Raw genomic sequence first — 14,087 nt, forward strand, 5'->3', positions numbered from 1 at the left:
AACTCCTTCCTTGCCACCACTCTAGTTCAAGCCTTTATCATATCATCCCTCACTTCCTGGTTGCCTTACAAATATTATCACCTTAGTTTCCAAATCTGTGGTATGAAAAATTGGATGAGATTTCGGTGGATGCAGTTTGTAATCTATTGAGGGATATGCACGTGTTAGTAGTTGTTACTCTTTCCAGTTTTAAAATTCAGTGATTCTGTGGCAACTAAAGTACAAGTTGACCCAAGAATTCATTTGAGTTTTTCCATGATAGCGTTCTGAATAAACCCGAACAAATGTTTTGGCCAACCCAATTGGCGCTAGTGGTAAAGAACCTGCCTGCCAATGCAGGAAACATAAGAGACATGAGTTCAATTCCTGGGTTGGGAAGATACCCTGGAGAAGGGCATGGCAACCCACTCCAGTATTCTTACCTGGAGAATCCCATGGACAGAGGAGCCTGGTGGGCTGCAGTCCATAGGGTCACAAAGAGTTGGACACAATTTAGCACGCATGCAATATTTCATTTGAAAAGAGAAAATCACTCGCTGTCTTGCTTCCATTTTGTCCCTCTACCAGGAAGTCAGCACATCATTTTGTGTGAGAGATATAGGTTGTTTTAACTAATCAGACAGTATGCTTTTTATGCTCTTAAAAATTTTTTTTTGTATATGCCTTTTTAATGTGGTAAGAAAGTCAATGGAATAAAAGATGATTCAAGAAAGGCCACATGAGGCTTAGTAAATACAGGGAGTGTGTACCTATAAAATTAAACATAATTAACTACTCTATTTGCATAACTATGTCCCCTAACTACCACCTTGGCAGAATAAGCCCCTCAGTGCCTGAGAGATTAGTTGCCTACTGAGAATGACTTGGGGACCCTGCGGGGAGAAAACCAATAGCTTCTATACCATGGAAGTTGCCCAAGAGGGACGGCTTAAGAGCCACACAAATAGAGCAGAAACTTAGTAGAGATTAAGCAGGCAAGTTCTTGGCCAGATTCCCGTTCTCACAGAGGCCTGATGCCAGCAGCTGATTTTCTGTGTAGAAGCTGATGGGTTATTTCACCCTGGCCCTAACCCTGCCTTTTCCCTTTGCCGATCATAGCCCACATCCTGTTACTCTAGTATCAGCAGGATTTATTCCCAGATGGAACTGAAATCAACCACCATTGTGCCTGAGTGTTTCCTGATAGTCAGCCAGACCTTGAATATGGGGGCCCTCCCAGCCAGGGTCCCCTCTCACTCACCGGGGGTCCACTTCGCCTCTGCTTACATCAGCAAAGAAGCATTTCCCCAAGGGGAGGAACTGATCTTTGAAGGGTTTAACCTCTTGCAGCGGTTTACCTTTGGGGGACAGGGTGTGGGTGGGGAGTTGTGAAGCCCTTTGAGAATCTTGAAAACACTGAGCCTTCTCCCCAGACACATAAGCTTCCATGCAAAACTTTGCCAGTAAATGTAGATGGTTCGGAACCCATCTGGTCTCCCATGTGGGAGACTCAGAGAGCCCATATGAGGGACCCTGGGTTTCTAGAATGTCTTTCTAGTTGTGCTTTCAAATTCAGACATAACTTGATTCTGTACAAAACAGTCCACAGCATGACACTTTTTAATTTGTGGCATTTCTTTACCAGTTAAATGCTACTACTGACTGTTTTAAGATTCTAGATTGAAGCGATCACTTGGATAGAGAGCAGTAACGTCTAATCCTCCTAACACTGAGGTTTTGTGTTTCAGGTCCGACTACAGCCATGTGTCCTCCACCAGCAGTAAGTATGGCTTAAATGTCCTTTCTCTTTGTCTTGAGCACCCGGGGTGGGCAGTCAGTCCCATTCCTGCATTTTAGAGAAGGCTGTCCATGCTTTAATAGTAAGAATCACAGGTTTACCAAAGAATGTGATACTGGATCCTGTAAATCTGGGAAGCAGAATTTGATTGTACCTTGACTTTAGGGCTAGACATGCCACTATTTTTCCTATGAAAATTCAGCCTGGAGGAACTAGCCCAGGCTTTATTTACCTTCATGCTTGGAAAATACCTTCTCTGGTAAAGCTGAGGTCATTCATTCATTCAACAAACGTGTAATATACCTACTGTCTGGAGCTCACAGCTCCGAGTGCTTTCATTGGATCCATGAGGTGGCCCCAACTCCTCTGCTGGGCAAACTTCCTCCCATGTCTGTCTGTACCTGCAGGCAGATGTCATAGGTGACTATTACATATAGTAAAAGCCAAACAAAAAAAAAAAAGGGGAGTATGTTTATAAGCATACTCTGAGCACAGAAAAAGGTGCCTGTATTAAATATTATTAATAACTTAACAAATCTATTTATGGGAAATTAGGCCTTACATCTAGGAGCAATGTGCAAAGATGAAGATCACTACAAAACCATTCAGATTAATTAAACACTTATTTTATAAACAAAATAACACAAAAATTGTCTTACAATAAAAGCCCTGATTTTTTTTTTATTTGAATCAGTAAACACTGAATTGTTCTGTCCTAGCTCACTGTTAAGCTCTCAATTCTAAATAGTTCCCAAATGGAAAGATACTTAATTGGATTATTCTATTTATTGATGTTCTGGCTTAGTTTCTTCTTTGCAATAAGAGACTGTGCAGAAAGCTGTATGTCTGGGATGGTAATTTAGTGTCAAATTATATTTAGTTATTCGTATAACCTCAGTGAGCAATTTCTGATCATTTCAGCCAACTGGAGACCCAGCATTGCCCCTTAGTTATTAAGAACCATTAGTAATAATGAGATTAATGCTCTAGTGATCTGCATTCCCTCCCGGAAGCTTCTGCATTCCGAAAACCAGAGAATGTGTTCTCTCTCTCTGCTGCCATTTTCAGTTTTGCCCAGAGGCTACATTTCTTTAAGAATGATTTTTCTAAAATACTTGCCCGAAGCCTTTGTTCAATTTGTAGCTCTCAAATCAGTCCTCTGGGTCACAACAAAGCACCTCTCTTGTCAGTGAAACCGGTAATTTGGTTTGGGATGTTTTTCTCTCCATTATTTTAATTGCGATCTCTGAGTTGGAATTTTTCTTGGTGCAATTGGGATCAATAACCTTTTATTGTTGTTCCCTTTCTCTTTAAATATTTGGCGATTCCTGCCTCCTCCTTCAGTGTTGGGGCCTCTTGGTGAGTGAGGGTGTATACATGCGTTTTGTATTTCAATTAGGAAATGTGTTTGACCACCAGTAATAGAGAAAAATAATGACTTAAGTATGGTTTTCCTTTCCTCTGTTTGTCAGTTGCTAAGTCGTGTTTGACTCTGTGACCCCATGGACTGCAGCACACCAAGCTTCCCTGCCCTTCACTGTCTCCTGGAGCTTGCTCAGACTCATGTCCACTGAGTCAGTGATGCCATCCAACCATCTCATCCTGTCGCCCCCTTTTCCTCTTGCCCTCAAACTTTCCCAGCATCAGGGTCTTTTCCAATGAGTCAGCTCTTCACATAAGGTGACCAAAGTATTGGAAATTCAGCTTAAGCATCAGTCCTTCCAGTGAATATTCAGGGTTGATTTCCTTTAGAATTGACTGGATTGATCTCCTCCAAGCTACTCTCAAGAGTCTTCTCCAGCACCACAATTTGAAAGCATCGATTCTTTGGACCTTCCTTATGGTCCAACTCTTATATTCATACATGACTATTGGAAAACCACAGCTTTGACTACATGGATCTTTTGTCAGCAAAGTGCTTTCCTCTAATTAAAAAAAAAAAAAGTCTGGAGGAAGCAATGCAGGTCTGTTATGCAGTCCTTGGATTTTGGCTTCCATCCTCAGAGTTGCCTCAAAGTTACAAAATAGCTGCCTCTGCCACAACCATCACATTGTTGTCCTGGGCAGCAAGAAGAGGTGAGGGGATACTGGTGGGCCCCTGGATGTCTTTGTCCTGTATGTTGCCTGAACTGCCTTTCCTCCCAGCTAGGACCATCAGTCCTGGCCACACCTATACACAGAAGGGCCCTTACGCATCAAGCCAAAGGTAACACAGTGGACCCTTTCTGAAAAGTAAAAAATCATGTTAAATCAGAGTCTTAAGTCTATCGTTTAAAACATAGATTCAGTTGTGCTGCAATTGTAAAAAGTATTTTTCAAGTAGATGTTAAAAATAGCATTTCCTCACAGACTGGATAATCACAGTCAGAGGACTGAGCAGAAAGAAGGTTAATGATTTTCCTCTTCCTCCTGAAAGGCGCAGTTGCAGGGTCACTCCCCCTCTCACAGCCAGCTTGGTGGCCTCATCCTCCGTGCGATCCAGAGGGCTCACCAGTCAGTCCCGGTTCCCACATGTTGGTCGGGGAAGCACCTCTTGCCTGTCGGTCATTCTGCTGCTGTTCGTCAGCCCCTGTCCACTGGACGACTTGTTTCTAAATGATTCCTGATTCCCAATCAGGGTTTGAGTGCTGGTACTAACTGGTCACTTAGAAAATGGACTTATCTGGGTCTGCAGGTGGTTCTTAACCGAATATCCACATGATGTGCCTTTAACTGATCCTGAATTCACAGAGGCGTAAATGCTTCCTTGGGATGAGCTGGGGTTGGACTGTGTCTGCCCAGGGTTGGGTTTTGTCATTCCTGGAGTGGTCAGGAGAGCTTCCACCAAGAATACCACTCTATTGGGCCTCCAATTTTCTTCTTAGAAAGAAAGCTTCCTCACCCTGCCTGCCCTGATGACGGTAGAAGAAAGATCAGCCCCAAGAGAAAGGACCAAAGCGGTGGTGTGGGATCCAGGTGTCCTAGTCCTGGTTCTGCCATGAATTAGCTGTGTGCTCGCGGGAAAGTCATCTACCCTCTCTGAGCCTCAGTTTCCCCTTCTGTAGAATGAACCCCTGAGGACCTCTCCAGTGCTCTGGGATGTTTGGATGTGACTGTCTTAGAAACTCCACTAAAAAGAGAGAAGGGAGGGAGGAAAGAGCGTGAAGACTCAAGGACTCTGTACCTGTTTTCTTTGTCCTGGAATAAGAGTCCAGAGGGTGGGCATCCTCTCTGGTGGACAGTGTCACTAACCCTGAAATGAGGGCTGTTTCAGGTCAGTTTGAGCTTCTGTGAGCTTCCTCTAAGTCAGTAGAGAGATTATGGTGAGGACACTCAAATAAGTGGATAGGGGAGGGGAGAAGGAGGGTAACATACCATTGGGCATCTTCTTTTTTTAACCTTTTTTAAAATGTCATTGAAATATAGTTGATTTATAGTGTGTTAATTTCTGCTGTACAATAAAGTGATTCAGATGCATACATGTATACATTATTCTTTTTTAACATTCTTTTCCATTACGATTTGTCACAGAATATTGAATATAGTTCCCTGTGCTATAGAGTTGTTATTGCTTAGCCGCTAAGTCATGTCTGACTCTTTTGTGACCCCATGGACTGTAGTCCGCCAGGCTCCTCTGTCCATGGGGTTCTCCTGGCAAGAATACTGGAGTGGGTTGCCATTCCCTTCTCCAGACTGGTCATCTTGTTTTTCTGCCACGTCTGGGATTAAAGAATTGCATTTCCATTGACTGTGTCCAGTCACACTTTCAACTCAGGAGAGTGGCTCAGGGGCTTCTTTAGTGGATGTATTGGTTTTGTGTAGATAAAATTTTGTCCTCATTGCAACTGGTCCATTTGACTTTTTTAGATTGATGGCCAAAAAGGCTTTTCATTTGTTTCTGCAAAAACTGTACACACACTGAGCATTCAGGATATCTCAGTAAAGCATGATATTTCCTTAGGAAGTTGAGTTTAATTTATACTCTCAGAATTTTGGGCTTCCCTGGTGACTCAGGAGGTAAAGAATTCGCTTGCAATGCAGGGAACGTGGGTTGGGAACATATCCTGGAGATGGGAATGACAACCCACTCCAGTATTCTTGCCTGGAGAATCCCATGGACAGAGGAGCCTGGTGGACTACAGTCCATGGGGTCCCAGAGTTGGACATGACTGAGCAACTAACACTTTCACTTTCTCAGAATTTTAGGTTGTTTTTTTTTCCAGCAGCCTTGCTAGAAGATCATCAAGCTACTGTGTACAGTTTGCATTCTTAAGCGATTTAAATAAAAAGAGGAAATTTTATAAACAGGCTAAGATAAAAACAATCATTATGCCAAGGGGAAAATAAATCAACTGCATTTCCCATGATGTGTGATTGAATATTTCCATTCCAATAAAGATTATAATCATACTTGGAGAATTCTTCTTAGAAAATGCTGGGAGTTGGAAAATGATATTTTCAGGACAGTATAACAATCTTGGGGACTTCTAGCCACAGGATAATGCCGGTAGGAGGTAGTCAAAGAATTCATGAGTCCTCTGTGTTTAAGACTCTTCTTCAAATTGTGCCTTTAAGACTCTTCTCCCAATTGTGCCCGAGACTGTTTTTTCTTGAAACTCAAGAAGAGTCATTAACTCTTCACCTGGTTCTTACCAACTGCCCATGACAGCAGGAATGCCTGGCAGTTCTGTGTTCTTTGAGACTTTTCAAAGCACAGAGGGCAAGAGATCAGTTGAAGTGATCAAGAAGGTGCTTGGTAGTGCCCTGAGGAACCCTCTGTGTCTGAAATTATGGAGAAGTGGCCCTGAGCAGTGTGTTCTGCTCCCCTGAGCCCAGGAGCATGGAGTAAGCTGTGCAAAAAAGGCCCATGTTATGGGTGGGCGGGAGTCACTGAATCTGTTTTCACCCATTTCTCCCCCATCTTCCCTGGCCCCTGCCTATGCCTCAGATTCCTGCCCGCCAGTTTCTCTCCCAGCTTTCTTCCTCTTGCTTCCTGCTCTGCCCTCCTAGTGAGTCAGGTAGCTTCCCTGTTTCCCACCCACGCTCTCCCTAATGGTCCCGAGCTTCCACAAGCTGTAGGTCCAGTGGACTTCTGTCCCTTCTGTTTTCCTGGGGCCACCGTGTCTGTGATTGGCCCTTGAGGGCAGCCTCAAAGAGGCCCAGCTGCTGCTGTGGGCCCCTGGACACATTCTCGTCTCAAGGTAAAATGGTCAGTAGATTGCAGTGTTTGTTTGCTTGGGGTTTTGTTCTGATAGGTGAGAAGTGAATTTAGAGAGAAACGCACTCCACAAACAGAGTGTGGGCCATCTCAGAAGGCAAGAGAGACCTCAAACTACGGTGTGGTTAGCTTTTATGTTGTGGTTTAGTCTTTAAGCTGTGTCTTACTCTTGCGACCCCATGGACTGTAGCCCACTAGGCTCTTCTGTCCATGGGATTTCCAGGCAAGAATACTGGAGTGGGTTTCCATGTCCTTCTCCAAGGGATCTTGCAGACCCAGGGATCAAACCTGGGTCTCCTATGCTGCAGGCAGTCTCCTGCTTTACAGGTGAATTCTTTACCAGCTGAGTTACCAGGGAATCCCCTAAGCTATTATGGGCTGGGTAATTTTCATAGGCTAATGAGTGGGGGGGATTATTCCAACTATTTGGGAGAAGGGGTGGGATTTCCAGGAATTGGGCCACTGCCTGCTTTTTGGTCTTTGATGATCAGCCTTGAAACCGTCATGGTGCCTGAGTGTGTCACTTAGCTTGCTGGTCTGTTTCGATGAGGAGGCTCAAGGTCTAGTGGAAGTCAACTTGTCCACCATCTTAGACCCATTTGCTTCTAATCAGTTTATGTCATGTCCTTGAGCTCTGTCATTCTTTCAAAGGCTGTGCCCTGCCCCCACAGGTGCTTTTTAAATGGAAAAAATCAGGATATCTTGGTTAATTGCAAGGCACTGTAGCTGGTCGAGAGCCACCTTGGGACTTGTCAAGTTCTCCTAGCTGTTCTGATGGGAGGACATCCCATCCCTTCCCAAGGCTGCCTTTGTTCACAGGCGCATCTTTCTAAATGTTATCTTTTTCTTTTCATTTCTCAGTGGTGTCATCATTTCCATGCTATTTCAGGATACGGAAGCATAATACGTTTTGATTTTGTCTCTGGCTACATCTGTGCCTCCCCTCAGCATGGAGGGGGAAGATAAGCCCATTGTGATTTAATTAATGAAAGAACGTAAGGAGCTTTTAAAGCAGCAGTACCTTGAAAATGTATGGTTTTGTCCTGTAGGACTCACCAATGATGGAGAATATTTGCATATATGATCAGTGTCCCTATATCCAGAGCTAAATTCAGACTTGGGATATGAAATATTCATTATTTTCTTTCTGTTTTTATTAGAAGAGCAGATAACTTATTGACAGAGTTTGCTCATTTTACAGCCAGTTTTTATCACACACATCCAGAAACAGGAAGATCAGTGTTTTGGAAGAGGTGATGTGAGTCAGTTTCACTTTGATCCATTAGTAAATGTCATAATTTTTTTTTCTGTGTACAGTACTTTCCCCATTATGATTTTCAGAACAAATATCTTCCAGAATCTTATTCCATAAGATCTAAGCAGAACTCAAACCTATGTATTAATCCTTATGAAGAACAATTTCAGCCATTGAAGTTGCTTAATTCTGTGATCAGTGTGGAATTGGTAATATACACAGGCTTGCCAAAAGATTAAAAAATCCACCTATTCCATCCCCAGCTTCACATTCCTATTTCAGTAAAAGCACCAAAAGAAAAGTTACCAATTTTCTCTAATTTAGAATATTGCCTTTCAGACAAAATTAGTTATGGTTAAAGACCATAATACAGCCTTTAAAAAATAACCTGACAGGTATCTTAAGTATCTCAGTTCACGTCCATCACTACTTTCTTTCATTTTCTACTTCCTCTGATTCCCAAGGGCTTATTAATGTTAATACTAGTGATGCTCTCTGACATACTGTTGTATATATACAGTTGATACACAGTTGACATAAAACAAATGAATGGGAAAAAAAATGAATGCACTGGGGACATGTGTATATATTTCAGTGCAGGACAGTCAGGGTTTTGTGTGCCAGGAAGGCTTGAGTGTGCAACTTCCAGCAAATGAACCTGTTCTGGCGTAACAGGTTTGCATGCAGAGCTGCTCTCATGGAGGTTCCGCTGAGCTACTGCACAACTGGAATGAGGCCTCAGCCCTAGACAGGCTCTGTGATGTTATCACTGATGATCCAGCCCTTCCTGATCTGTGGTCATGGTCACAGAGACCAATCAGAAACCATTAAGATGTTGTGCATGTAGACAGATCAGTCTGATTTTCTTGTCCAGTCTGTCCTGCCTTGTGGCTCTGCCTTCCAAAGAGACTGTGGGATTACTGCTTTTACTCAGAAATACCTATTGCATTCCCTAGCATGGGGCATCTGGGCCACCCACTGCCAGCTCCTACAGCTGAGTGGGAAAAAGCCCTCAAGGCGTCTTCTCTCCTCCTGGGGATACACTGGTCTCACTCCAGTTAGGAACTGGCTCTCCTGCCTGTGGAGAAGGGCCCTGGTGCTTGTGGCTCTTCCCAGGCCCCCTGACACTGAGGCTTTCCCTGGGGCAACCGTGGCTTTGTGTTTGAGACACCTGCTGTGCTCCTGGACCGTCCTCTGAGGGCTGGAGCCATTTAGCATGTAGCTTGTAGGGAACACTAATACAGAGGCCGAAGCCCTGCGAGTGTCATTTTTTACAGGTCTGGGCCTTGCAGCCACACAGGTGGAGCCTAGCAGAGGCTGAGAGCTAAAAAATGCAGCTGGTGCAGGTACTTGCTCATTCCACATTTTGTCAGCTGCCCAGACAAGGTATTCTTGGCTTGGCAGAGCACATTAAATCACCAAGCAGGAAAACTTGCTACTCAGAGTGTGGTTCACAGACCCCTGCACCAGCATCACTTGGTTAGAAATGTAGAATCCCAGGCCCCACCCCTGAACTGCTAAGCCAAGTGAGTTGTTTGTACTTACCTTCTGCAGAGCACTGATCTAGCCCATCCCCTCAATAAATAAGATTGCTCTTAATCATCCCTGATTGAGGTGGTTGATTCAAGTTTCTTACTTTCAGAGGCTAACTTTTAATGGTATACTCTGTGGGCTCTAGAATTTGTATAACATCTAAATAAAATTATCCACTTAATATTTAAGTTATTTTATGGATAATTTAAAAGAAGAGAATTGTATTCCTCCTCCAAGAATAGCCTTTTTTTTAATTAATGTGTTTTATTTTTTGGCTGTGCTTGGTTTTCATTGCTGTGTGTGGGCTTTCTCTAGTTGTGGTGAACAGTGGCTGTTCTCTTGTTTGGAGCACCAACTCTAAAGTGCAGGTTTTTGTAGTTTTGGCACATGGGTTTAGTTGCCCCGTGGCATGTGGGATCTTTCCAAACTAGGGATCAAAACCATGTTCCCTGCATTGGCAGGCAGATTCTTAACCACTGGACCACCAAGGGAAGTTCTAAGAGTAGTTTATTTTAAAAGACGGGACCTGTTCTTTATCAGGCTAGCTAGAGGTATTTGTTTGCAGTTCTTTTGAGAAGCAAGTAGCAGCTTTATCTATATGATCATGGAATTAGCAAATGAAACCTGAGATGAATGAACCTGTTGGAACTGAAATTGTGAGTGCACTTTGAACGTTAGTTAGTTGATGGTGTGGAATCTATATATTCAGAGTCCTCTGAGTGGGGACCTGAAAAACTAGGCAGTATTACTGTTTGACAGTTGATAAGAGAACAGCAATAACCAAAGATATTCATCAGGAAATCAGAGTCTGAGTTCAATATCCCATATGGACAACTCCTCTGATGGTCTGTTACACGGACATCCATTTCCAAAAAAATGTTGTATAGTCCTTCTGGCTTCAAAGATAAGTTTTAATTGTGTGATTTCAACTACATAAAGGGTGTGAATTTCTAGCCAGGATATGAAAGAAAAATGGAGGCAGAGTTCTCATGATCAGATTTTCCCTGAGAGGCTGAAGTGACACTTCAGGGACATCTGGTCTACCACGGTTGTCAGAAACCACCCCCCCACCCCCCGCCCCAACCCCCATTCAAAGGGAGGGAACAAAAGTGAATAGCTGCCATTACACATTCCTCTAGCATGCCAGGTGCTTTTCTCACCAAAAGAAGAAAACTCAGAATGCTACCATTTAGAAACAAGTCATAATTTGGTGTCTGCCTTTACAGATTTTTTCTGGGCATCTATATTCCTATATATGTGTATATTATTACCAAAAATAGTATTGGAAAGTTTTATAGTCTGATTTTCTCACTAAGCATATTGTGAACTTTCTTTATATACCAAACTTACTTCTGTAATAGTTTAACTGTACAGTATTCCATTGTATTTCTTTCTGCACCAAACGTCATTCACTGGTACCCTATTATTGGTCCTCTTCTTTTTTTCACTATTATAGTCAGCATTGGCAGGAATATTTTTATACCACAAGTTTTTGCATATCCTTCATTATTTCCTTAGGATAAATTCCTACAAGTGAAATTGTCAAATATTTACTTTTTAAAGCTTCTGATCTCCCTTGCCCTGTTACTCCCCAAAAGAACTATTTCGCTGTCCTGTGGGCATGGATTTGAGTGCCAGGGTCTTATAAAAATTGAGATTTTATGCACAAAAAAACTGTATAGATAGCTACTCACACACAATATACATACATGTACACAATAAGAATGGGCAAAAGTGCTCTAAAGAGTAGATTGTAAACAGGGAGATTCAGCTTTTGGAGGCCCACAAGTTGGAGCCTGTTCTGTGGTTCTCATTAAATGTGTGGTAAATGGCAACCCACTCCAGTATTCTTGCCTGGAAAATCCCATGGACTGAGGATCCTGGTAGGCTACAGTCCATGGAGTCACAAAGAGTCGGACACGACTGAGCAACTTCACTTCACTTCATTGATTACACACCTGCTCCAACCCCAGGCATCATTAACAATACCCAAACGCCATCAGTACCCTGAAGAGGCTTCATGAAAAGTAATTTCCCTCCAGTAGCCAATTTCTATGTCTATTCAACATCAAAATTGTTGCCATTAACCTTTGAGGGGATAACAGGCTGGGAATATTTGGGGAATGGTATGTAAAAAGCCAGGTCATAGCCACTAAAGGTTATAATCAGAATTGACCAGGAAAGCAAAGAGGATCCTATTAGTCCTTTCTTTCTTCTTTGTAAACCTTCTCTCCCTCCTCCAGATTTGTTGTGAAAGCATTAGTCACTCAGGTATGTCCAACTGTTTGTGACCCTGTGGACTGCAGCCCACCAGGCTCCTCTGTCCATGGGATTCTCCAGGCAAGAATACTGGAGCGGGTTGCATTCCCTTATCCAGGCTGTCTGCCTGACCCAGGGATCGAACCTGGCACTCCTGCATTATAGGCAGATTCTTTACCATTTGAGCCACCAGGGAAGCCCCCCACATTTGTTAAACTTTCAAAATTTGTACAATACACTGGTTATGGAAAAGAAGAAACATTTTACCTGCTCTCACTCCCCCTTTTTTATCTCACTCTGACATCTGACATTATTATTGATATCAAAAGGGAGTGAAGCTGAGCTGTGCAACCAATGCTTGAAGGACTTCTCTTTCCTTCTGTGTAACAAGAATAATTGTGAGACGTCTTTCTTTTGTCTGTTGCTGGGACAATGGACTTCCTCTGTGATTCCATCTTTAATATTCCACTGCCTCAGGCTTGAACATAGTGAGACTAAAATGTGTGGGTCATAGATAACCTAGACTTAGAAGCTGGAGGTCTTTCTATAGGCTAGCATGTTTAGAGGGGGTCCCTATCAGTTGGATCATAACACTTTCTGCTGTCTGTTGAGAACTCTCTATGAACCTCCTGTTACAGTGAGTAGGAATTTTTCACAGTCACCTGCTCAGGTATAAAAGTGGAACTGCCATATGTCTCTGTAATAGAGCTGAACTTCATTCCTGAGTCTCTGCCCTCACACCCGGGCAAGGGAAGGCACAGGTCTGCGGTGGGGGCCCCACCCCCGCAGGGCTCAGCCTGGGAGTTCAGTATGTGATCCATCCTGGGAAACCTTCCGGCATCCAGGCTTTGGTCCTGTTCCTTCTGGTCTTCTCCCTCCCACCAGGAGCCCAAACGTGACATCTTCTGAGTGGGAAAAGCCACCCCCACAGCACCACATGTTCTTCTTGACTTCTAATAAACAAGGTGAACCCCCTGCTCTAGGTTTTTAGCCCTTTTTGGCTCAGAAAGCCTCTTCTGTCTCCAACCCCCCAGTCCTCACAGTAGAGAGCTTTGCGCTTCCAGGCTGTTTCCTCTGCTGTGATTGGAAAACAACCTAAATTCAGAAGCTTGATGAATGAGTCCGTCAGCCCCCACGGTCCCTGAAGCAAGGAACAGCCCAGACTCTGCAGGTGGAGGGATACAGGCAATAAGAAAACGGAGGGAGAGGGAAACTTCGGTTATTATCTCTGCAATTCATCCTCTAGAGCATCCTGAACCTACCACCTCCCGTTTTGTGTTTTTCTTATATTGCTCACATGTGAGCGTCTTGCTTCCTTAATTAGGTTGTGAGCTCATGAAGGGACTCTGTCTCTGCCTGCTTTGCAGTCCTTGGGCCCATCAGTAGGAGAGGGAACTTCAGAACTGGGCAGAGCCGCAGACTGGGAGTTGGGACATGTTTGTTCTCTTTCTTGACCTGCCATTGACTAGCTGGTCAACTTGAGCGAATTGTCTGACATCATCTGAAACATGTCAGGGCGGGGGGCAGGGAGCAGACTGAAATGCCTCTCCCATCTATTTTTTTTGGCCACTCCACATGGCCTGTGGGATCATAGGCTAACCCGCCCCCTATGCATTGGGAACATGGAGTCTTAACCACTGGACCACCAAGGATGTCCCTCCCCCATCTTTAATTTTTGAGTTGCCCTCAGGAAACTTGTTCTTCCAATGGGCTGTAACATACATATTTTTCTAAGGAAACTTGGAAACAAGGACCCGGGATACATCAATATCCAATTCAAGTTGGCAGAGTTTTTGAATGTTTCACTGAATTTTAGGGCAATAAATAAATAAATAAAAGAGTCCACAGGCTCCATTTCCCATATTGCTAGTTTGATCACGAGCAAAACCGGATTTAATTGCTGATTTTCCTAAGACCATCCACAATGTCTTTTATATGCATGTCCGTAGTATTTTTTTTCCTAGACTTGTAATGACTAATCATGGCCCGTCTCATTTCTCAACATCCTGCCAGACAAATCCCTTTTAAAAATAAATCTTAATTACTGTAATTGTGAGGGTTCCTCC

The 14,087-nt window shown here is 43.5% G+C and overlaps 1 protein-coding gene across 1 annotated transcript in view; it reads left to right on the plus strand.

Moving 5' to 3' along the window:
• Positions 1 to 14,087, plus strand: part of FAM124A (family with sequence similarity 124 member A) — a 110,579-nt gene that overhangs the window by 9,445 nt on the left and 87,047 nt on the right. The window contains exon 2 of the mRNA XM_065901910.1: positions 1,728 to 1,759. Coding sequence (XP_065757982.1) covers positions 1,728 to 1,759 — 32 coding nt within the window. The remainder of the gene's footprint in view (positions 1 to 1,727; positions 1,760 to 14,087) is intronic.

The sequence above is a fragment of the Muntiacus reevesi genome, chromosome 11 (assembly GCF_963930625.1).
Source record: "Muntiacus reevesi chromosome 11, mMunRee1.1, whole genome shotgun sequence".
Lineage (NCBI taxonomy): Eukaryota > Metazoa > Chordata > Mammalia > Artiodactyla > Cervidae > Muntiacus > Muntiacus reevesi.